This window comes from Meleagris gallopavo, chromosome 13, assembly GCF_905368555.1.
Source record: "Meleagris gallopavo chromosome 13, MGAL_WU_HG_1.1, whole genome shotgun sequence".
NCBI lineage: Eukaryota > Metazoa > Chordata > Aves > Galliformes > Phasianidae > Meleagris > Meleagris gallopavo.
Window position 1 is genome coordinate 8,344,788 of NC_139416.1, and position 22,308 is coordinate 8,367,095.

At 39.6% G+C, this 22,308-nt stretch overlaps 1 protein-coding gene across 5 annotated transcripts in view; it reads left to right on the forward strand.

Annotated features, from left to right (window-relative positions):
- The window catches only part of ZNF536 (zinc finger protein 536), a 327,986-nt gene extending 315,261 nt beyond the window's left edge, over nt 1-12,725 (forward strand). For 4 of the 5 annotated variants that reach the window (XM_085234868.1, XM_085234867.1, XM_085234870.1 and 1 more), the window contains exon 9: nt 9,422-12,723. In XM_085234868.1, coding sequence (XP_085090994.1) covers nt 9,422-9,654 — 233 coding nt within the window. In that variant the 3' untranslated portion in view covers nt 9,655-12,723. Of the gene's footprint in view, nt 1-9,421 lie in introns of all 5 variants that reach the window. The other variant, XM_085234871.1, reaches the window with a different exon arrangement.
- Nucleotides 12,726-22,308: the final 9,583 nt, after the last annotated feature.

Consider the following 22,308-nt stretch of genomic DNA (forward strand, 5'->3'; position numbering starts at 1 on the left):
AGCTATTAGTAAGCTGGATATTTATTTACTTAGTGTTTTGTTTTTCCTCAGTCTCTTTACTAACATGTCACTGTAGATAGAGAATCATGAGTTATGTGACAAGCTATAATGTGACAAAATACCACCTAAATTACCCCAGTTACATAACAAAGCAACAGCTGCAATTAAAGGAGAACATGCTTATCCTACTTGGCATTATAGATGCAGAAAGCAATTATTCTAGCTTTGGGTCCCAGTTCAGCAAACCTTACACCATGTATCTCTCACTCTCCTTAAATTTAAGTGACTTGTGGAACATGGGGGGTTCCTGATTGTCACCTTGCTGCATGCATAGGGGCAGCTGTTCATGTGGGGCAGGCTGCTCAGAGCCTGTTGCAAGCCAACTGAGGTCATGAGATGCGGGCAGGAAAAATTTAGAAAGCTAAGCCTGGGATTTTTTTAAATCCCATTCCTCCAAATAAAATAAATAAGCTCCAGACAGTTTCCCAAAAGAAAAAAAGCAAATGCTATTGCCTTTATGAATTGCTAGGCAAAATAAAAGCTATTTGGTAGCAAAATATAGTCACTGATAAGACCTTGCCTATTAACACCTCTGAGCTGCCTGATCTTTTACCAAAATCTCAGTGCCACCAATACAGCTTTTATTCTCGGAAATCACAGCTACATTAAATTAAAAAAAAAAAAAAAAAGAGCTTCATTCTAGAAGTCTTAAATGCTTCCTGAAATTATAAATATTTACTGAGACAATTAAAAAATATGACAGAACATTAGACAGAAAACTTGTGAATGGCCTAGTAGGAAAACCGAAATATTTCCCTCAAGGGGGTTAAAATGTGAATGCACTGTTATTTATGTGATTAAGACAAGCAGAGGAGTGAATAGGCATGGCAATTAACTGAAATATGTAAGTAAAGACAAAGGTGAGACTCTGAAGATGTAATTTTGATAAACAGAAGAACTTGGGGTTTCTTAATACTAAAGACTAACCTGCCACTTGCCTTCAAAACACATTTCGTTGACTGCAGACTTCCTGGGTCCATCAGGGATGAAAGAAGATTGTCTGGGGCTGTGCCCAGTACTCCATTCCTGTGTGGAGCAGCCCCAGGGCTGGGATGTAGGGATGGAGAGGCCTCGCCTCTGGGCTTTGGAAGAGTAAGAGCTGCTATGAGAATGGGGCACAGCTGCAGGCTGATACTTGTTTGTTTGGCCAACCAACGTGAGTTTAGGATTTGGAAGGGGGTTACAATTGAAGATTTTATGAATTCTTGTAACTCTTGCCATTATAAATTCAATCAGAGGTGTCCTACTCTTTACGACTGGTACTGAGTGCCCTTGGTAAGAACTCTGTCCTCCACTTATGTGTATAAACTAAAGTAAATAAATATGAAAAATTAAATGTAATTAAATTTACCAAAGCATGGGACAATGATAGTCTGACATTTCGAGCTCAATCAATGACAGCATTCCCTCTAACCTCGTTTGGGGTGCACTGAGGCACTGGGCTCGTAACTCATGTTGTCATGTCCGAAACCAAGCCAGTGCTGCTGGGCATGGGCACTGCATTGTGTGGCCGCTGCTTAAAATGTATGAGTCTTTAGAGAACAAAGTCTGAAGGTGTTTTTCAGGACAATTCTTGTTTTACAGCATTCAATAATGTTTTGTATTTGTTTAAGAGAACCTTTCAGGGGGTAGGGTGGTGTTCCTACCCCCTTCCTCCCCCCAAGATCACTTTACTTCTTAAAATCAGAAGATCCTTTCTGAAAATCTTACTCTGAAAAATAAAATTTGTGCTGAGTGTCTGCAGCTGAATAATATTGCTGTTTTGTCTTCTTTTCAAGAAATAAAAAAAATTTGTCTTCCCAAAAATCACAACTCACCATTAGATTGTTGGAAACAAACACTTTTTTGATAGTGTTTATTTGGTGTACTGTAAAGGGACAGCAAGTTCCTCAGTCTACATCCAAACAGAAATAATTTTTACACAATGTATATATAACAGAGGTAACAACTATTTAGTCACTGTTGTTTTCCATAATTTTGTGACTGAGTTTTTAATAAGTTAAGGGATGTTTGAAGGAAAGCGTTAGCGTTTTCTGCTTGTTTCTCTTGTTATGAATGTCCATTTGGTTGTGTTGTACTTATTTACTTATTTCCCTTTGTTTTACATATTAAGTTTTGAGGATTATTTTTTGCCACTTTTGGTTTCAAAAGAAATTCGGTGGGTGACAGTGGGTGCAAGCTTTTCAGACAAGAATTGAACTGTTAGTTTAAATGCAATCTTTGTTTTGGGGGAATATGTAACATTAAGTTGATCTTTAAATAATACCTACTAGGTACGTATTATTTAAACCTATTACCTATGTAATAGGTGTTTATTGTTGTTTTGTGGCTTTTTTTTTATGTAAAATACTCAAAAACTTTTTTTTTTTTTTTTTTTTTTTGGTAGAGGATGTAGTTTAGTCTGAAATTCTCCTGCAGTGGCCCAGTCCTTTACCATCCCAGCACTGCAGGTACCTGGGGACCAAGGGTGCCACTCTCTGCACCATGCCAGCAGTGGCTCTGAGCTGGGTGGTGACCTCTGGACAGGACCGTGCACCTCATTGCTCCCTATCCAGATTCCTTCTGGATCACTAACCTGGGATGATGGTCTTCTCAGTTGGATGAATCCTTCTAGTTTTAGGTCACTGCTTTCCAAACATCCTTAACGTGTTTATTTAGGGCAAAGCTGGTGGCTGTATTTTGCGATGAGAAGGATCTTAAACCCCAACTTATCTTTTCTTAAATAAGAACTTACAAATGACTTGCAGAGAGAGAGAGGTTTTTTCAGATTCAGACTTGAGCTGCCCTGGGAAGCATCTGCTCTGTATTCTCTAGGGGTAATTTAGGTAACTTGATTTCTGTGTGAAGTGTTTAAGTAATAAGAGGTGAGCCATAGTCTGGTGCCTCTTACAACAAGCAGTTCCTCCAGTTTCCTTTAGGACTATCTGTAGGATTGAGTCTGTGATTAATGAAGGAACGTACTTGAATAGATGATATTTACAGGCTTGCTTTATGTATCTCACTGCAAATACTCAACCCAATGCCTTAGCTTTGGCAGGTGGAAATGTGCCCAGGCATTCCTAAAATGCAGATAGAAATGTTTTTTATTGTATATAGTTCTACAGTAAGTCATCAGAAAAAAACTTAGACAAAGCTTTTAGTTTGTACAACTATTCCTGGTCAACGTAAAATAAAGAGTTTTTAAATTTTAATTTTTTTTTTTTTTTTTTTTTTTTTTGTTATCCAATAAACATAGAAACTTTACAAAATATTGTAACTTTTCCCAAAATACCAACTAATTTTGTGCTGGATCTGTATGTGAATAAACATATACTTTTGAATTGTTTTATAAGAACTTTTACTACATATATGAACCCAATTGGACATACTTAATTTGCCTGGTATTTTGGGAGTTTCATGAAATGCATATTTTGAGACCAATAAAATGGAATGGCTCAATCAGAGACATTATTGTCTATTGGACAAATATATTTATTCAGCATTTCCCCATCCATACTGTGATGCTACAGATCAGAATGGTTGCTTTAGAGCCTTTCTGCTCTCATGGGTAACACAGATAGGGTTTGGAATGTTCGCTGTGGATAGTATAAATGTATTTATAAAAATTTATATGTTAAAAAAAGGAAATCACGCTAGCCAAGATTTAAATGAAAATAGTTCTCCCTTTTCTTGTTATTATGTTACGATAGCATTGCTGTAAAATGGCAATGCTCACCACCATGCCTGGGATCCAGTGATTCTGGTCTGAGAAAGCCATGACATCTGGCTGACCATCATTCCTGGGGCCTTGGAGTGGCTGAGAAATGTGTGATTACACCAGCAGTGCTGAGGGATGAAGCATGTCGGTGCCATCCATCCTGGTCCTGCTGAGAGGGCCCAGCCATAGCCTGAGGTGCTCCCTGGCACGTGGGATTGGCACAGCAGCCTGAGGGGGGTCCAGACCTTTGGTGTCCAACATCTGAACTGCAGAGATCTGCCTCCAAGAAATTCAGAGCTTTGAGGCTTTTCAGATATCTCTCAGTGGTTGAGTCATTTATTTGCTTTAAAGAGCTAATGGCTGTTGTTTCCGATTTTCACCGAAAGGATATTCTTAAACTAAGCAAAGAAAACTGAAATGAGTTTGCTGTATTGCATCTCAGTAAATGTTATAGCCATTGGCCATCTATGGAAAACATTCTGTCAGATAATCACAGCCATTTTTGCATTTTAAGGGAACAAATGTCATATCTAAGAACCACATTTTTTTCAGAACTTAATTATAATTTATAGTACATTGCACAGCATTTGTTTTCTATTCATCATTTTATTGCTCTTCTGCTTTTTCCCCTAAATTTATGCATTGAGTTGTGTGTCGGTGAGTCTGTATGTGCGTATCTGTGTGTATATACGTACACATATGCAATATAATAAAAAGTGGTGTAGTGGGGACAACAGACGGCTTGTGTGTGATGTATTATTGGCATTTTTCTTTCAAATTACCATTTTCTTGCTGCTTTGGGAGAAAGCCATGATTTTGCTGTGATTAGTACACTTTTAACAATCTGGAATAAATTCCTGATCTTATTCATATGACTAGTCCAATGCCCATTTTTACGTTTTAGTGCAACCCCCTACATATGTGCCTGTAATACCACAAAAATAAGATGTTTCTTTGCAGAAATTTTTATAGAATTTGGATGCCGATCAAATATTTTTAGAAGTGGAGAATTAATGCAGCTTGACCATGTAAATGATTTTTTTAATGAGAAAGACTTTAGCATTCATCACTCTTTCTCTCTCCGTTGTTTGTGTATTCCTTTGTGCTAATCTTAAATAATGGATCCATATCAAAGTTAATAAATTAGTAACTATCAGCAGTTTTGATTATAGTGAGTAACCCAATGACACTATGTTGACGTTGAGTTTTTATGTTTTTCAATACTACTGTTTGAGTTTTAATGATAAAATAGGTTTGGCAAATATTTCAATCCTTAACAACTCAGTTGTGGGTAGTAGCTTTATTTAAATCCCAGGCTTCTGCTTTAAATATATTTTCCCTTAAATTGTCATTAAAAAAAGCAACACTTTGAGATCCATGGCTTTCCAAAAAGCTGCATTTTCTGACTCCATTCGGTTGAAGCACCATGTTGGGCTGTATCAGTCATGCCATGTTATGAAACCTAACACGATGTGACTGATGCAGGCTGACGTGATGTGTCACAAAGCAACATATCAGATCACAAACTTGAAAGAAAGAAAACAAACTTTTTTTTTTTTTTTTTTCTCAAAGCCTAAATTAACAAAGCAGTATATTTTTTTAAAAAGACGGACTGCTTTCAGACATTAAGGGACTTTTCTACATAGTCATTCCACAAAGGGTTCTCTGTTCTGACCGGAAGACATGTTCCATTCTGGCTCCTGGTTCTCTCCAGCTACAGGTGAAATGAGGGGCAGCCCAAGCTACCTCAGCACTGCTGTCCATGCAGCCTTATCCAGGAAGGTCTGGATCACTTCAGGGAACCAGCTTCAGCAGGAGCTGGAGTTAATCAACCCTCTTGGGGCAATCCATACCACCTTAAAATGTTACTGTTCTTTGAGTCCAGCCATTGCTGGGGTCAGCTTAACTATTTTGTCATTATTATTTTCTGTGGCTCAGTTTCCTTAGACTTTCAGCTTCAGTTCAGAGGATTACTAAGTCTTTTCACACACTCAGGTCACGTACTTCGTAGCATGTTACTCTACAACAGGTTTATTTCAGCTGCAAACAACACATTGTCCTCTATCTTCACTTTTTTATCTAAGAAAGATGCACCATAATTCGCTCCCGTTGTTGGCCTGCCTTTTGTCTAATTATCCTTACTACAAATGCAATGCATTACACATTATCCCCTGAAATATCAGGGGATTTTTTTTTTTTTTGGAGTGCTTTCATATATTTTATTGGAAGATGTGTAATGGGTAAAATATATATGAACTATAGCTTGCTAAGAAGGAACCTACCAAACACTGATAGATAAAACGTTATAAATTTATTGCCAACTTATCTGGAAAGGGTTATTTTAAGAGTCTTCTGCCCACAACAAGTTTTTGAGCTATAATTAATGGATGGGCTACCTAAGAGAAATGGGTATTTTCCTTCACCCCTTAGTTACAAGCAAATTGCAGATATTGTTATCTTTGCAAGTGAAAATAATCTCTAGTTTTTGTACTACTTCTGCTGTAAACAATGTACCGCTTGCTTTCCTATGACCCTCACTCTGTATACATATTTATATATTATTCATATCGGATTAAAAATGAATGTGCTCTTTACCACAGTTGTACTGCATAGTGACAATACAAATTAACTTATTGTGTACTTACTTTTCACAAGGCAGGGATGTGAAATTTTGATGGCCTGAAAAAGTAAGTTGTGGGGGAGGTGATGCAGAACTGAATCCTTCTAGGTGTGTTTTATGTTGTCTGATTTATTAAAGTTCATTGAATTAATAAATGATATTCTCCATACAGAACTGCACAGGCTTGAATTTGGTTTGGGGGTGGGCAGAAAGAGTTTGCTTTTATTCTGGCACATATGAGGTTGTTAGCTCCATCAAATGCTTGTGGATTCTTTGTTTGAAATTTGTGGGGGATAGTTAGGAATGTGTTGGCCATTTAATGGTAGCTACTTACGGCCAAAGCACTTAGAGCTGCTTGGTGAGATCTCGTGCTGTTAGCGAGCACTACTCATTCTAGCTGGAAGAGTCCAAATCTTTCCATGCTACATGGTGCCTGAGGCATTCATAGCGTGGGTACTGTGCACATTGTACCCGTGGCTTTGTGTGTGTGCTCCCTGCATGCTGCTGATCAGAGCAGTGATCAAGGACGTATGTCTTCTTTGGTACACCCAGCATATAAGATGGTCCAAATGCCAGGATATCTTTTTCTTTTTGCATAGCATCGGTAGGAATGAAGTAAACAAGACCCGAGTGCAAGTTGTACCATTAGTCACAACTTAGCAGTTTATTTGTTCTTAGCAAGGGGAGCAGTCATCAGATGGTCAAATGAAACAAGAAATGCTGGAATGGAGCTGGTGCTGCTGGTGTGGATGCAGTAGTGTATGGGTGAATGTGATGGTGACAGACAGAAAGGAAAAAAACACTTCAGTCCTTCACAGAGCGAGTCTTCTTCCCTTTACACAGCATTTCATCCACTTTGTCCCAGCTGTTTCTGCCTGGGCAGAGGCTTTATCCAAGAGGGAGAAAAAGGAGGAGGAATTAAAGAATCTGGAACTGAGTTCTGAATTGTAGTGACTATTTCAGTTTGACAGTCAAAGGAGTAAATGTGATGATTTTGTTTTATTTTATTTTATTTTATTTTCTGAGTTTTCAACTACTTCTGGATTGTCTGAAATCAGATTTTCTCTGGACCTTTTTCACACTCAGACAGTTTTGAGAGTGCTTCCAGTTTTCAAAACTATTATATTCTAATTTTTTCAAGCATTTTGTGGTTCTGTATTGATTTTAGGACTGATTCTAAAAGGCACTAGGGACGCCTTCAATCTCGTTTGACTATTTCCTCATATCTTCCAGTTGATTTTTTTTTTTTCTATGAAAGCCAAATCTGTTTTCTGTAACATTATCTATGTAGAGGTTTGTTGTTTTTTTTTCCAATGCTACAAAATTTTCCACTGAAATTTAGCACTGTAAGGATCAGCAACTTGCAGATTTCATTATTTTTATTCTTATGAATTTGTTGAGTGAAATGCCTTTATTTACTCCAAGAGAGAACCAACTCCATCCCCAGATTTATGCATAAATGTGCAAACTGGATGTCCTGAGGGGTGGTCACCCTTTTGGCAATCTTCAATTTGTAAAAACAAAGGGTGGAGAGGGCATCTTTTGTCCTCAAAAAAGGAAACTTGACTGTAGTCCTGAGGCATTGGGGTTTTCTAAATAGATAATGGACTTGATGCTTCTTTCCTCTGAGAAGCAGGCAGTGTGTTTTGGAGGACTCAGCCATCAAGTGATAGTTTTGCTATGTGATAAAAGTAGCAGGTTATTTGAGCAACACAAATAGTTAGTGCTAGTTCAGGTGAATTTCCTCCACTAGCGATATTCCTGCCGGTATACCACCAGCAGCACAAAGCTATCCTATCTGTTTTCCATGCTAGGAGGGCTGTAGGAGCATTCCCACTGCTGTACAAGCAGCATGGCATAAGTGCATTGTATCCTTTTTCTTTTCCTTTAAAGTCCCACCTAAAATGGAGGTGAGATGGTCCCAGCTCCTTTCCACAGAGCGGGAAGTGTAGTCCTGTGCTATGCGCGCATCTGGTTTGTGCCTGCTAGATAGTACCACAAATGCAGAAGAAAATGTGCTCTTTGTGTTTGGAGATAGGGTATTGTTTTTCACTTATCCTGGCTTTATGTAGATGGTCTGGCACATTTATTTATTCATTTATTTGAGCAAATTAAAGCAAGCTAAGCACATTTGACCTCAGATGGTCCTGGTTTAAGTTAATTTGAGAGACAAAGCTCATAAAGTTCCAGTAAAACACATCAACAACTTCCCAGCATAGGTTGAAATGTGATTGCTGAAACATAACCTCCAAAACCAGATACAGCATGAAGACTCAGAGTCACAATAATCTGAAAAATATGAGAGAGCTCATCGATAGAGTTACTAAAGAGCGATATCTTTCATTCATGCCTGCGTTTTGCAGCCGGTTGCTATTTCACACATAAGAAGTGCAACTATCAGATTTTGTGCATTAACATTCCTTTTCTAATCTGGCTTAGACATTTTATTTTAAAGCTGGTGATAACCTTGGGCCCCAGCCCAGCAAACACTTCTGTGCTCGCGTTTCTTTACTCGCAGGAGTAATCTCACTGGAGTAAATGTTTGCAGGTTTGAGGCCTTGGTTATCACAGTCCATTATTTCTTTCCATTAAAAAGTAATCTGCGTGATTAAAATAAAACATACCGTTCTTGACTCAGAAACCCACCCAAAGACAAAGTATGTTTATTAGAAAGAGGGTCTGCACACTGTCATCCCTGAATTGCACTTCAATAAAAAAGATAATTAACAAGTATAAGGGAAGGCAGTCTAGTACACGATAGCACTGTATTTACAAGAGTTTAGTTTGGATCACTGGCTGATGGATTTACGGCTGGGCGTGAGGAGAGAGAAATAACTGCACTTTTCTGGAAAATCTGAAGCACGGAGTTTTTAAAACAAGGTTTCTTTTAACAGGCGAAGATCAAGAAGCACGAATTTCTGATTCTCACCGAAAAAGCTCAGCAATTTCCTTCAGCGGGTGGCCTTTCTGATGTGGTGCATTCCACCAGCATGCTTTACTATACAAACTGAGAAAAACTAACCGTCCTTTTGTCATTCGTGCAGGTCACCGGCCCTTCCAGTGCCGATACTGCCCGTACAGTGCCTCCCAGAAGGGGAACCTGAAGACCCACGTCCTCTGTGTCCATCGCATGCCTTTTGACAACAGCCAGTACCCGGACCGCAGGTTCAAGCGCTCTCGGGCGGACTCGGAAGCTCCGGGGAGCCTGGAGGATGTTGCAGGCCGTGCAGCAGGCCCAGCTGAGCAGGCTGAGGAGGGTGGCCATGGGCTGGAGTAGCGCCCAGCCTGCCCCTCACGGCCCACTGCTGCACGGGGCTTCAGCGGGCACCAGGGCTGCAGTCGAATGGCTGTGTTCCAGGTGGAAGAATTGCGTGCCAACTCCCAGAAGTGTACAGGATGCTCCCGACGTTTAAGTGTATATATACATATATATATGTGCCCACACGTGCATATATATATATATTTACACACACATGCACATGTGCAGACATATACCCACTAAATATGAATCTGCATGCACACACATTCTATATGTGGGTGTGTTTAAGAATATATATATTACGCTCACCAAATAAATTTCCAGCCCTTGAAAATGGCTGCTAAACTGTTACCTGGCAACAAGTACTTCCAAACAATGTAGGTGGGATAATAAAGTGATCTAAAAATGCAAGGAGGTTGTTAGTTATTTAAAAAAAAGCAGGGCAGTTTCAAACTTTGAAGTGGTCTTTGTCCAAAAATAATGCTCTTAACAGAAAAATGATACTGTCTAACGGATTTAGCGTTGCCTTGAAGATTGAGGGGCTGTGTTTTCATTGTTGAAAACACCTTTATAATATGACACCAGCTGCTGTCATTTGCCTAGCATAGTAATGAGATGTGTTGGTAGACTGCCATGGTGCCAGTCTGACTGGAGCTGTCATTGCAGAGAAAATCAATTCAAGTGGTGTTGCAACTGCAGTATAGGAGAAACCCTAGACGGCCCACAAGCTGGGGTCAGTACTGACCTGTACTGGCAAGCATTGTGATATTACATTTTCTTTTTTTCTTTCTTTTTTTTTCTTTTAATACACAGCCAAATGAATCAATGCTTAAAGAAAAATAAAAAATCTGCATCCCAATGTGTGACTGCAGATTTGAAGTGTAATTCCATTTATTTTTTTTTTAAATCATCTTCAGTATTGAGGGAAATGCTTTTATACTTTCTTTTCTTTGTTGATGAAGAAGAAAGTTGCTATAAAAGTAGAAGTACAACATATAGAAATATTGTTTAGTGAAACTAGTCAGCCTTATCTATAGAAGGTGCTGGTGAGAAGCAGAATTTTATTACATAGATGGTTGATACTTTTCCTTTTTCAGTTCTTTTTGTGTTGTTTTCTTTCAAACTTCTTTTAAATCATTTTCTTGAATGAAGGATTCCTCAGTTGTGCTTAATTTTCATGCATTAGTTTTTATAAGTGTTACAGACATTGTGCAGAAGTTTCTTCTGGAGCAAGCTCTTACAAAGTAGCTTGACTTAAGCTATGAATCCAAACATTCTGCTCTTTGTCTCTAATGAAGAAAAGTGTTTCAGCTGATATCTCTTTGTTTTTGTAAACAAATGTGTTCTATATTTTTGCAGATTTTAGCTTTTTTACTGATTGGATGCTCCAAATTTATTAAGTTCTTTGCCACATAGGAAACTTTTGAGAGTCTATAATGAACCACATACTTTAAAAAAAAAAAAGTAAAAAAAATCCTAAAGGTTTATTCTGGAATTCTCTGAATGGCATAAAATTTTAGCCTTCTAATGTCCTTCCTTTGATAGAAGCAAAATTGGTGCTGTTTATTGTGATGGTAGAGAAGTATTAACTTCTTCTAAAACTAAATCATCCAGACTTAAAAAAAAAAAAAAAAAAAAAAGTCAATATTTCTTTGCAGGCTGGGAGCACAGAGTAAAACCCCAGGGCCTTAAAACTTCAGCTCTGCCTAAAGCAGTTTACAAAAAATACTAAACTGCAATCAATGTAAATAAAATTCTTAGCGCTACCCTGAGACTGGAAAAAAAATCTCAGGCTAATAAGGAATACGGTTTGCATATGCTGTCGGAAAGGATGTCATCCAACTGAAGTTTCAGTTTAAATGAGGTCACTGTGTAACTTGGACCCATCTGGCACAGAGCAAGCTGCTTTTCTTGTTTTTCTAGTATAGTTCTCACTGCCTTACTTAAATCGAGTTGATAAACTTAATGCAACTGTTTCTATGATCCTAGATAAAGGATTGAAATGTTATTGAAACTTTCTGACTGTAGTAAGCTTTAGGATTTTAACTGCACTACTGTGTTTGGTGACTGTGTCAGTCGCTTGCTTTTGTGTGTTTGCGCCGCCTTCAGTATCTTAGCAAAAAAAAAAAAAAAGAAAAAAAAGAAAAAAAAATACAAACGCCCCCCACATTCCATTTCTTGCACTTTTGGAGCTCTTTCAGTATTCTTTTGTGTCTTCTGAGCATTTTCAGATACGACAGGCAATAATTCTGTTTGTGACACTGGAAACATCTCCTGTTCCTTGTGATGTGTGTGTTGATTCCATTTGGTCGGGTGCTACTGTCCCTATTCTCCCCTCTGACATAGACCTTTTTTCCAGAACATTTGTAACTTGTAATACAAACAAGTGACAGCAGCAGTGATGCATTGTCAGTTTCTGAATATCATCATGCTTCTCATATCTAAACATGTCAAGTTTTTTCTCTGTAACTTCTGTAGTCTGTGATACTGGTCATAATACTGTCTACATTCCTACACAAAGAAAAATTTCTATCTTGGAGGAAATCTGAGATCAATAGAGTAGAGGATTTTGTTGCTATGCTTGTAACAATTAGAAAACTTTGTATTTAAAGTTTATTCTTGGTCATTATTTATTATTATAATACATCAGTTGACAGAACTTTATTCTGGTATAGAAGTATTAAAAGTTGTTTTTTCAGCAATGACTGTTTTCTTTCTGCTGTTAGAATAAAAATGTCTTTGAAGCAGTACAGTTTTATCCAGTGTTTTACGCAATAAAACCTCTACCTCTGAAAAAAAGTTTTCCTACTTGCTTATGTTATTAGGAACAGCAAAAACATTATTTTCTGCAGCTTTGTCAGATTAAAAAAAAAATTAATGTCAGTAAGTTCACAGTTGTTAGGCAATTACTGGAGTGTATTATGCTGGGTGTGTGTGCTCAGTCCACTTATTAATCTGAACAAATCTATATACAGTATATACATATATATATAATATATATTGTGCTTAATTAAAAGACTGTGGAAATCTGTTTTAGCATGTAGTAATAATTGTTTTATATACTACTACATATGTACTATAGAAGAAGTCTTGGGGTCTATCAAGCTTTGATTTGAAAGTGTTTGAAGTGCGTATCATACACTATGATGTATAAAGTCATGTTTTCACATTAAAAAAATTGTTTGTATAGATCATATATTTGGCTTTAGAAAATTGTGAGGTTTATTGTCATGATGCTTGTTAAGAAAGCTGCCTACGCTTCAAAGAATTTCCAAGTGCGAGAACCCTCCTGTTCTCCTGCACAAATCTTTTTTCTTCTTGTGTGTGGCTTGATTTACATATTTGAAAGCAATCAAATTAAAGGATTTTTAACTTAGAAGAAGAAGTAAAGATGATTAACATTAAAAAAAAGATGCACTAAATCTGAGAAACTGCAGCTGATACAGGGAGAAGAACAAGGCTCAGACAAAAAACTGGGAAGCAAAACACACGGACAAAATTGAAATTTTAACAGTAGGTGAAGCGAGTCCTACCCACAATGATAATGTTATGCTACAACTTGAGTGCTCTAGTAGAAAAATATACAAAATTATCTACAACTGCTAAAATTCAAAGAGTAGGATCGTGGAAATTCAGCTGTGCAGTTGCTTAGATCTGCAGTAGGAGTTGATGTTAGCTGTGGATTTGTGGAGTGTGTGTGTGTGGGGATCGTTATGGAGCTGGTAACAAATTCTCTCATCTCCAGGGCGAATATCACAGGGTCCCACCATCTGCAAAGAATTGAATCTGTGGTACACAGGATATTAGTCAAAATCTAAGAGGTTAACCAACAATTTTTATATTTTGCAAAGTTTGTCTTTCACTCCCTCTCTTAGTGGGAACCACTCGTCTTGAGCACAAATTAAGTGTGTAAAAATGGGCTCCAGGCACTGAGTGGTGCATGATCCTTCCTGCTCCACAAAACACGGCGTTGAGCACCAAAGTCTGAAAGAGAAATGCAGCTGTCTCACAAGAGTCTGTTTGTGAAGATTTTTCTTCAAAGACAGCTGGTTGGCAGCTGTCAGAGTGTTGATGGTGGATACCTTGAGAAATATCTTTCCACCCAAGGTCAGAAAGCTGCTCTCAGCTTTAAGATACTGTTCGTTGAAACTTTTATAAGGACTATAAGCCCTCTGTCTGTGGCAATTTGGAAACAGAATATTTCCCCTATCTGCTTAACATCTGTATTGCAACAGAGTATTATGAAGCTTTCACCTTGTGTGTTGTAAGCACGATCCGAGGGAAATTATTTGTAAGTATTGTGGTTTTCATTTCTGGATATCACCACTTGGTGTGATCCACCAACAGGGAATCGCGTTTCCATGGGGAAGGTTGGAGAGAAAGTACAACTGTGACATAATACTGAAAATGTGACCCAGCCCCAAGCCATAAGAGGACTGAGAAGAGTTCGGCATCTCTTCACCTATTGGTGCTGGCTTTTATTCTTTTTTAATTTTTTTATATTGAAAAGGTCTCAGTGAACAGGGAAATTGCAGGAAAAGAGGAAGAAGAAAATTTAAATGATCCCAGAGTGAACTGTTTTGCTGTTAATACAGAAATACAGAGCAAGACACATTTAATGGGCTCTATTTTTTATTATACTATGCTGAATAATTAAGTTTGAGGCTAAGTGTCACGTAGATTTATCTTTTAATTAAAAAAGCATGGTTCACGCATATTTGAGTGGTAGTCCAAATAAATGCAATATAGAAATTTATGTTTGTTTATCTAGGTGTTAATTACCTAGAGATTGTTCTGGATTACTTCTTTTTATAAAGTGTCATAGGCTCATGTCACAAGTAATAAAGCTTAACTGTGGAACCTTATCAATTTGCTAACTATAACGCTAGTGTGACCTGGAGGAAAGGGAAAAAAAAACTTTGGAAAACGTTTTCTGTGTGTACCCCATTCAACACATAAAAACCACACGCTGAACAAAGCAATCATTTTTAAACTGTTCACGCAAGTAAAAGTACGAATATATCTTCAGTATTTTACAGCCTTTCATACATGTAATTATTTATATAACACACTGTTATTTATGCCCGTGTACTACATGTTGTGTAAAGACAGATATGGCCAGCAACAAAATGTAGTTTACCTGGTGGGCAAGCTATTCATTTATTGTATGAAGTAACACTTACAAAGACTGAACACTGTATTTAAAGCAAAGAAGCAGCAGATGCTATTTTCTTAATATTTTAAAGCTTTTACCATGTTGCTAGCAACCCAGAGGATGGGAAATGCAAACTAAGTCTAAAGGTAAAATATCGTGCATTGCAATGGTGCAAAGAAAGGGAATGTATGTGGACACAAATTGTTCATCAAATTCTCTACCAGTCTGTTTTTTGTTTGTTTATGACCAGAATTTATATCACTACTCTGCAGAGCCATGTGGAAGAATGCAGAGAGCAGGCAGAGAGCAAACTTTCCAGCATGGCCAAGCCAAGGGACTTTCCATCACTGGTGTAAATCAAACGCTGTCCACCTGATCACACAGGGGAGCATCTGCCCCTACAGTGCGAAAGACTGAGAAATCTTTTCATTTTTCACCTAGGTGCAAACATCCCCTTTGGGGGTTAATTATTTACGCTTTTCTCAGAGTTCTGATGACTCACAGTAACGTCAGGTTGTGTTGAGTCGCAGACGTTTTTGATAAAATTAACTTGCTGATATTGTGAAGAAATCAATGAAAATTACACTCTGTGCTCAAAGTCATTAATTCTTACTTGAAATGCAGGTTCTCAAAACATGATGAAGGCTGAAAACAAGGGCTTCTCTTTATTACTCATCAGTTACTTGCACAGACATAGCCATAGTTGCTCATATAGACATAGCCACTGCAAGTTTTGTCTCATGTGCAAACAGAAGCAGTAGCTAAGTTAAATCTCCATATCTGAGGCTGAAGATAAAACATCTTTAAAAAGTGTGCTGATCCTTATAGATCATTAGAATGCTTTTAATTCTTAAGGACTGAAATTGATATGTATATTTATATATAGAATAATTGTGTATGTATATACACAAGCATATACATATTACAAACCATTTTTGTTTTAATGTATCTGATTTTTAACACTGTAAAAAAGCCAATAATGGATACTTATCATTTCTGAAGATCAGCTGTTTCCCGATGAACACAAACTTGGATGGAGGAATTGAAAATTTGAGCCACTGGATGTAATGAATCACTGTGGCTCCTGAAATTCCAGCTGTGTAAAGTTGAAACAACACAACGGTGAGTCAGAACTAATATTAATGAAACTAGAGAAAAGGAAAATCTCTCTTTGAAAGAGGGAGTTTGTGGAGAAGATGTGTCCTTAATATGGCATGAGATACCACTCCACAGAATATATGATTTCTCTCCAGGTTGTGCTTCCTTTCTCTCTCTCTATATATTTATATTTTATTCCTGCGGGGTTGTTTTCCCAATTGTTTTCTGTTAGAAAGAAGTTGATGCGCAAATCAGCGAAACACAAGTAGTAATAGATGGTACTTGTAACAGAATGATGGAGCCATTAATCTCCACAGAGAAAATATCTCTTGTTAAAAATCTCTCACAGCATCTTTGACTGCAGGACATTGAATTTCACGAGGGAGTTACTTCTCCTGATTAGTGCTAATCCTTGGTGTGCTGCTCATCGAAGCTGCCACCCCAACGGAATGGGACCAGCATTTCTTAAGGGTCTGCCCACTTCCAGTGAAGACAACTGGCCATTTCTTATACAGTTATATACAGTCTGCAGTTAAAAATGTCAGTATCTCCAAAGCTTTTTATGATCAAACAGTATTTGTATTGCTTTTGCCAAAGCAGTCTATATTTCCCCTGTGAAGATAACACATTCATTTCTATGCACCAATCACCATTTTTGTTCTTCCTCTCAAACCTTCCTGCTGGTGCTGGTGTAACTAAATCCAGCTCACCATGCAATAAGCAAAAGTTTCACACTTCGAATGCATGAAAGTATGGAAGCTCGTTCCTTTTTTTCCAAACCCATTGATCCACCCCATGCTTCCACTAAGTTAAAGCCTTCAGATACTCTTGATTTATAGGAGAACCACCTTAGTATCATAACTGTTGGCTCTTTCCATGAACGATTTTAATGAAAAACACTTTTGATATTCAGCAGCAAAGCCATGATCTGAGTATCCTATTAGTGCTCAATGGCATTTGCTGTAGTGGAAAATCTGTTCACCTTCCCACAGCCTCATGGCTGCACGTTCATTTTCATCTCACACCAGGGGTTTCAGTAAGCTTCATGTGAGCAAGAGTCAGCTGAGCAGTCTCATTCATTTGCAATTAAGCCATAAAGTATAATGTTTGAAATAATGCAAGGAGATTCTTGACCCTGAAAATATTTATCTGACAAAATGAGAGGAGAATCCATCTCTTGAGGTGAGGTCAGGAGGCTGCTTGTGCCTTGAGCTCTCCTTGGAAGTGATGGAACCCAAAGGTGTGCTGTGTCCACGTGGGACCAGCCACCACTTTTGGACAGACCGTTAGGTCAAAGGAGAGGTATGTTACCCTAAGGAGAGGGCAAACCTCTGGGCTTTGAGCGGAATTTAGGATGGGCAGGGTTTGAAGCAGGTTCCTGTGAGGCTGCTTGTGGTCCCCACTGGTCCCCACTGCAGGAAGGAGTGCTGCTGGCCCACGACACAGTGATGCAGCCATCTCCCTCCTACCCCATAGAGAGCTGAGCCCGGGCAGGATCCTGGACCCTTACTTGTATGGCAGGACCCCACTGGGCTGGGTTCTGGTAGGGGGAAGGCAAGAGAAGAAAGAAGGAGAAAAGGAGACATCAAGATCATCTTTCCTTTCCTTTGTGTGGTGATGTGAGCACTAATTTTCTCAAATGAGGAAAAATAGTCGCAATGCCTGTCTAAGAGTTTGAATTTACCACCAAGTTTCCTCTGTGCATTAAAAATAAAGCTAAAAATCCAACAAATCCAACCCATATTAAATTTGAATGCTGAATTGTAATGTTTGCTTGGTTGCTATTTCATAGTAGCAACCAACGTGTTAATCACTAGTATATAATTAGATGTCATTTTGGAGCAATTCAAAATCAAACAAAATCTCAACATGCTCTGAACATGTTGTGAAAGTTTACATTACAATTAATTTATGATTATCCAAATGTGCATCCAGTGATCTTCTCTTCCTTCACACATTACAAAGAAAAAAGACAACTTCTCTTCACATACACCCCTTAATCTCAGAAGGTCCCTGGAGAAAAAGATCTTCTTTAAATAAATGTTTTATATAAATTCTATTTAAATAGCTAAGCATGAGATGAAGACATGAGATTAATTTGATAACCTGTGTATCCTTGGATCTCTCTCCCTTATTTTCCTTCATTTTTAGTTTCTGTAATCATTTGATTTTTCGTTGTGGTCTCTATGGCAGAAAATTAAGGGAAAACAGTATTATTTCATTTCACACCAACCCACTAGAGCAGTGAGTTAATTTCAGCTCATCCTCCTGAAGGTGAAAAGAAGCTCACATCCTTTTGTCCCAACAGCGAGCTGGTGTCATGAACTGCTGAGCATTCCCAGCCCTGTCAAAATCAAAGGAACAAGGACACTGAGCGAGTCCTGGGAAATGCTGATGCATTAGCAGATACAGCCAATATGCTGAATTATGGTCATATAATAAACACACAAGCTGCTGTGACACGGCCACAGTGATCACAATGAGTAAAGTTTTAAAAGCAGTCATGCTTCCATCCTCTGCTGAAAAAAAGGGGTAATATACATAAAAAGGTGAACAAATGGCTACACTTTGCTGCATCCAGAACAGAGAAAACCCAGCTACTTCAGTTGTGACGAGCTGCCAGCTGACGTCTGGTTTTCTCTTCTATGTATGTATATCCTATACATGCAAGCACAGAACAGGGAGGAAGGTTATTTTGGGTGTGAAGCTATACTGTTGTTCTATGCTTTAATTGCCCATAATGAGCATGGCAAATACTGAAAGATGCAAGGAAAAGTCTTGTCCAATAATACAGTTCTTTATTACCTTAGGATCCCATCTTCCTAACTATTTCGAGGATGTTGTTAGCAGAGGAAGGCATATTTTTATTTAACATCTTTATTAATGAGCTAAAGAAAGAAAGAAGTAAACACACTAATTACATTTGCAAATGACAGTACATTAGTAGCTATTGCAAACATCACTGAGGACAGAAATAACAGAGGAATATAATGGGTAAGAATAAAAGATTTAACTTGAAGAAACACAAATTCAGATCTGAAGGCAAATATACTCCATAATTAGACAAGGAGAGGTAGAGAGGAAGGTGAAGGAGCTGAAGATGAGGGGTTGGGGCAGTGGTAAGGGCACAGCCCTGGGTCCAGGAGATGTGTGCATTTTGAGGTCCCAGTGAACAAGCGTTGAGGGAACATAGAAAATGCCATTTTCTTCCTTTCTCTCAGGAAGGGCAAAACCCAAGTCCCATATCTGTAATTCAGAGGAGGGCAATAAAGCCAGCATGGCTGGGATGCATGCAGCTGATGTGCTCCAGCTGTGCCCAAGCCTAGGTGTAGGCAATACCCTGCCCCAGCTATGAAAGGGTGAGGCCTGGCAGCAGCTGCTTGCAGGGAGCTGTGAGGCTGTAGGTAGGGCTGTGCTCTGGGCATGGAAGCATGGGGCTGCTTCCAGCTGTGCTCCTTTGTGGAGGGAGCACTGGTGCAGCTAGTGTTTTGTTGGCATTGCTGGTTAGTGCCTAAACACCAAAAGGGAAGAGAGAGGAAGGATGATCTGAAAGAGTCTGGGAGCAATAAGATAAAATGGAGTGAAGGCAGACTTCCCCAGTGTATGCAGCTCTAAACTCTTTAATAAGCTCCCAGGAGAACTGATGGATGTGCAGTCACTCCAATGACTTAAAATTAGACTGGATGCAACAGGGAGCATGCCGGGAGCCGGCGGGATGGAAGCCCCCAGGCACCAGCGGGGTCCCAGCCTCGCTGCCTGCTGCGGGGCAGGGTGCTCCTCACCTGCTCTGCTCAGCCTGCAGTGAGCGTGGCTCCCTGCCTGGGCCCTGCAGCTGCTGGCCACTGCTCCCCACTTTCACAAAACCTACAAGCTGTCATTAGTTAAGGGCTACCTAATGAGTTATAATGCAGGAAGCAACTGCGGTGTTGTGCCATCCTTGCCCTGGTAATGATTTAAAAAGAAGGAAAGCAACCTTCCCCCTCCCCTGGAGCACGAGTAGCTTGGAAGAGTGCCTTTTCCAGAGATGCTCCAGTTGTAGCCTTCCCCTATTTAAGTAGCATTGGAAGTTCCAGCAGTGATAGGGAGCGGGCTCGCTGTCCTGAAGTACTCTCCCGCACTTCGTGGTAGGGACAGCGTGTGCCAGCCTCCAGTTAGCGGCTGTGACAGGCCGCCGTGCAGCGCGCGCCTCAGCTCTCCCCTCCTGAGCTGTGGAGATGACAAGGAACGCGCACCTCCGTGTCCCTGCGTGAGCGATGACAATAACAGTTCGCGCTAATGCCAATCACGGCGGTGACTTTTGCTGTAGTGTTACTTGCGCGGTAGCAATTGAATTGAAACTGCCACATCAGTTCACATTAGGTGCTTAGCAGCTGACGGGGCTCCTCAGCGCGAGCAGGAGTGTGGTGTGGTAGAGCCTCTCAGAAGCTGGTTGGACAGTCAGGGTGGGAGCACCGCTGTGTTCACGTAACAAAGTTTCAACATGACCCTTCAGGAAATAGCTTCCAGTCTTAAACCTTACTTTACATATCCTGAAAAAGGAGGAGGTGGTGGCAGCGGCCTGTGCATGCTCCTGCCCCGATCTGCAGGGGTGGCACCGAGCATCTTGAGGCTGAGTTGCCATGGGGTAGGGCTGTGCCAGGAGTCCCCATGGCACCTGACAGGGATCGATGTCTGGTTGCCTCAGCTTGGCGTCTCCAGTGCCTTGTGCTTTGTGGGGTTTAATGGGATATCTCCACTCCTTCACACTGCGATACCTGGTGTGAGCAGCATAAATCCACTTTCCAGTGATGTGCGTTAGCTAAGTGGCATTTATCTTGCTGCAGAGCTGTTCAATGCTTCTTTTGACCCACCAGAGTTTAAAATAGACTTCATCTTTAAAAATCCAATTTTACAAACAGTTGCTCTTTAATGTGGGCCGTTGCATTTTAGTAATTTTGGGGAAAAATTAATGACTGATATATTTAATTTTCAGACACAGCTACTGCATGTTTAAGGCATCTTTTTTATAACTTTATTGTGAACAATATAGGTTGAACACTGCAGAAACACTGCTCTTGCAGACTTGTAAGATTAAAATCATAGTATTTCTGAAGGGGCAGTTAAAGTGCCAGTGAGGATACCTATCTGTTACCATGTAGTTCTGAACTAATACAGTGCATGTATATTTAAATATCAGTACAATGGCTTGTTTTCCAGCTAGACAGAAACCTCCAAATCTAAGGTTAGCATTCTTACAGACCTCAAAAGAGGAGATGAGCATGCTTAGCTTTCATTTTACTTTTTTGCTCTTTAGCCATGTTTAAAGACTTTGAATCTGCATAGTGACTTGAAACTAATGGGTAATTAATGAACAGGCAGCTCTGCAGTGGCTCCGGGGTATGGGTATCTTCTCTTCACAGGGCCTCCTTTTTTGAATCCTTTTATATCTGTACTTCTCACTTATACGAGTTAGTGTGTGTTTAAGCTGTGAATAATGGTTGAAATCATTCCTGCGTGTGCAATGCTGTATTCCTCTAAAGCAGATCATTATTCTATATGGAATAAATAGTGCTATCCACTCGATATGCTTAAAGGCTAATGAACCAAATTCTACCATCTAGGAAGCCAGATAACAAGGCATGTTTCTCTACCGGTTTCCTCTGATATATTAATTAACAAAAACCAAAATTCCTTTCTGAGACAGAAACATATCTACAACCCCATTTGGTTTGGGGGATTTTCTTCACTGTAATCCCTTAACATTTCCTAATGTGCATAGGGACTCATCATTGTTCGAGGCCAGACTGGATGGGGCTTTGAGCAACCTGGTCTAGAGGGAGGCATCCCTGCCTATAGCAGGGAGGTTGGAACAAGATGATCTTAAAGGTCCCTTCCAACCCAATCCAGTCTATGATTCTGTACCCAGTAATCTGGCTAGCTGGGTGCCCTGTTAGGTCTGGCAGAAGAAATGGAAGTGGTCGCCCTGCAAAGCCATGGTGGGAGCACTGCTGGCCTTTGTGCTGTGTGCAGTTTGTGGCAGTGATGGAATTGGGCAAGGTGTTGCTTCTCGGCAGGGGAGAAGTTAAAACTTTTCCTCATCAGGGTGGATGGAGGCACAGGGGGGGAAAGGAACTGAGGATGGACAGTGGGAGGCAAAGTGAAGTGCTTCTCAGCATGAGTATGCTGGGGTTTGTCCCTGTGGTGCTAGAGGGGAACTTCCAGTTCCAACAAGAAACACCCGTAAAACTTGTCAGGGAAGTGTAAGATTAACTGAAAGGATAGAAAGGAACTCTCCTCTAGCTTTCTGATCCTTGAGGGTATATTGACATCAAGTAAAGTGTTCCTTTAACAGTCAGTAAGAGAGCAATGTCTTAAAAAACCAGCAGGACGCTAACTTGAGCTGTAAGTAGATTAATGGGGCATCTGAACCCCAGTATCAG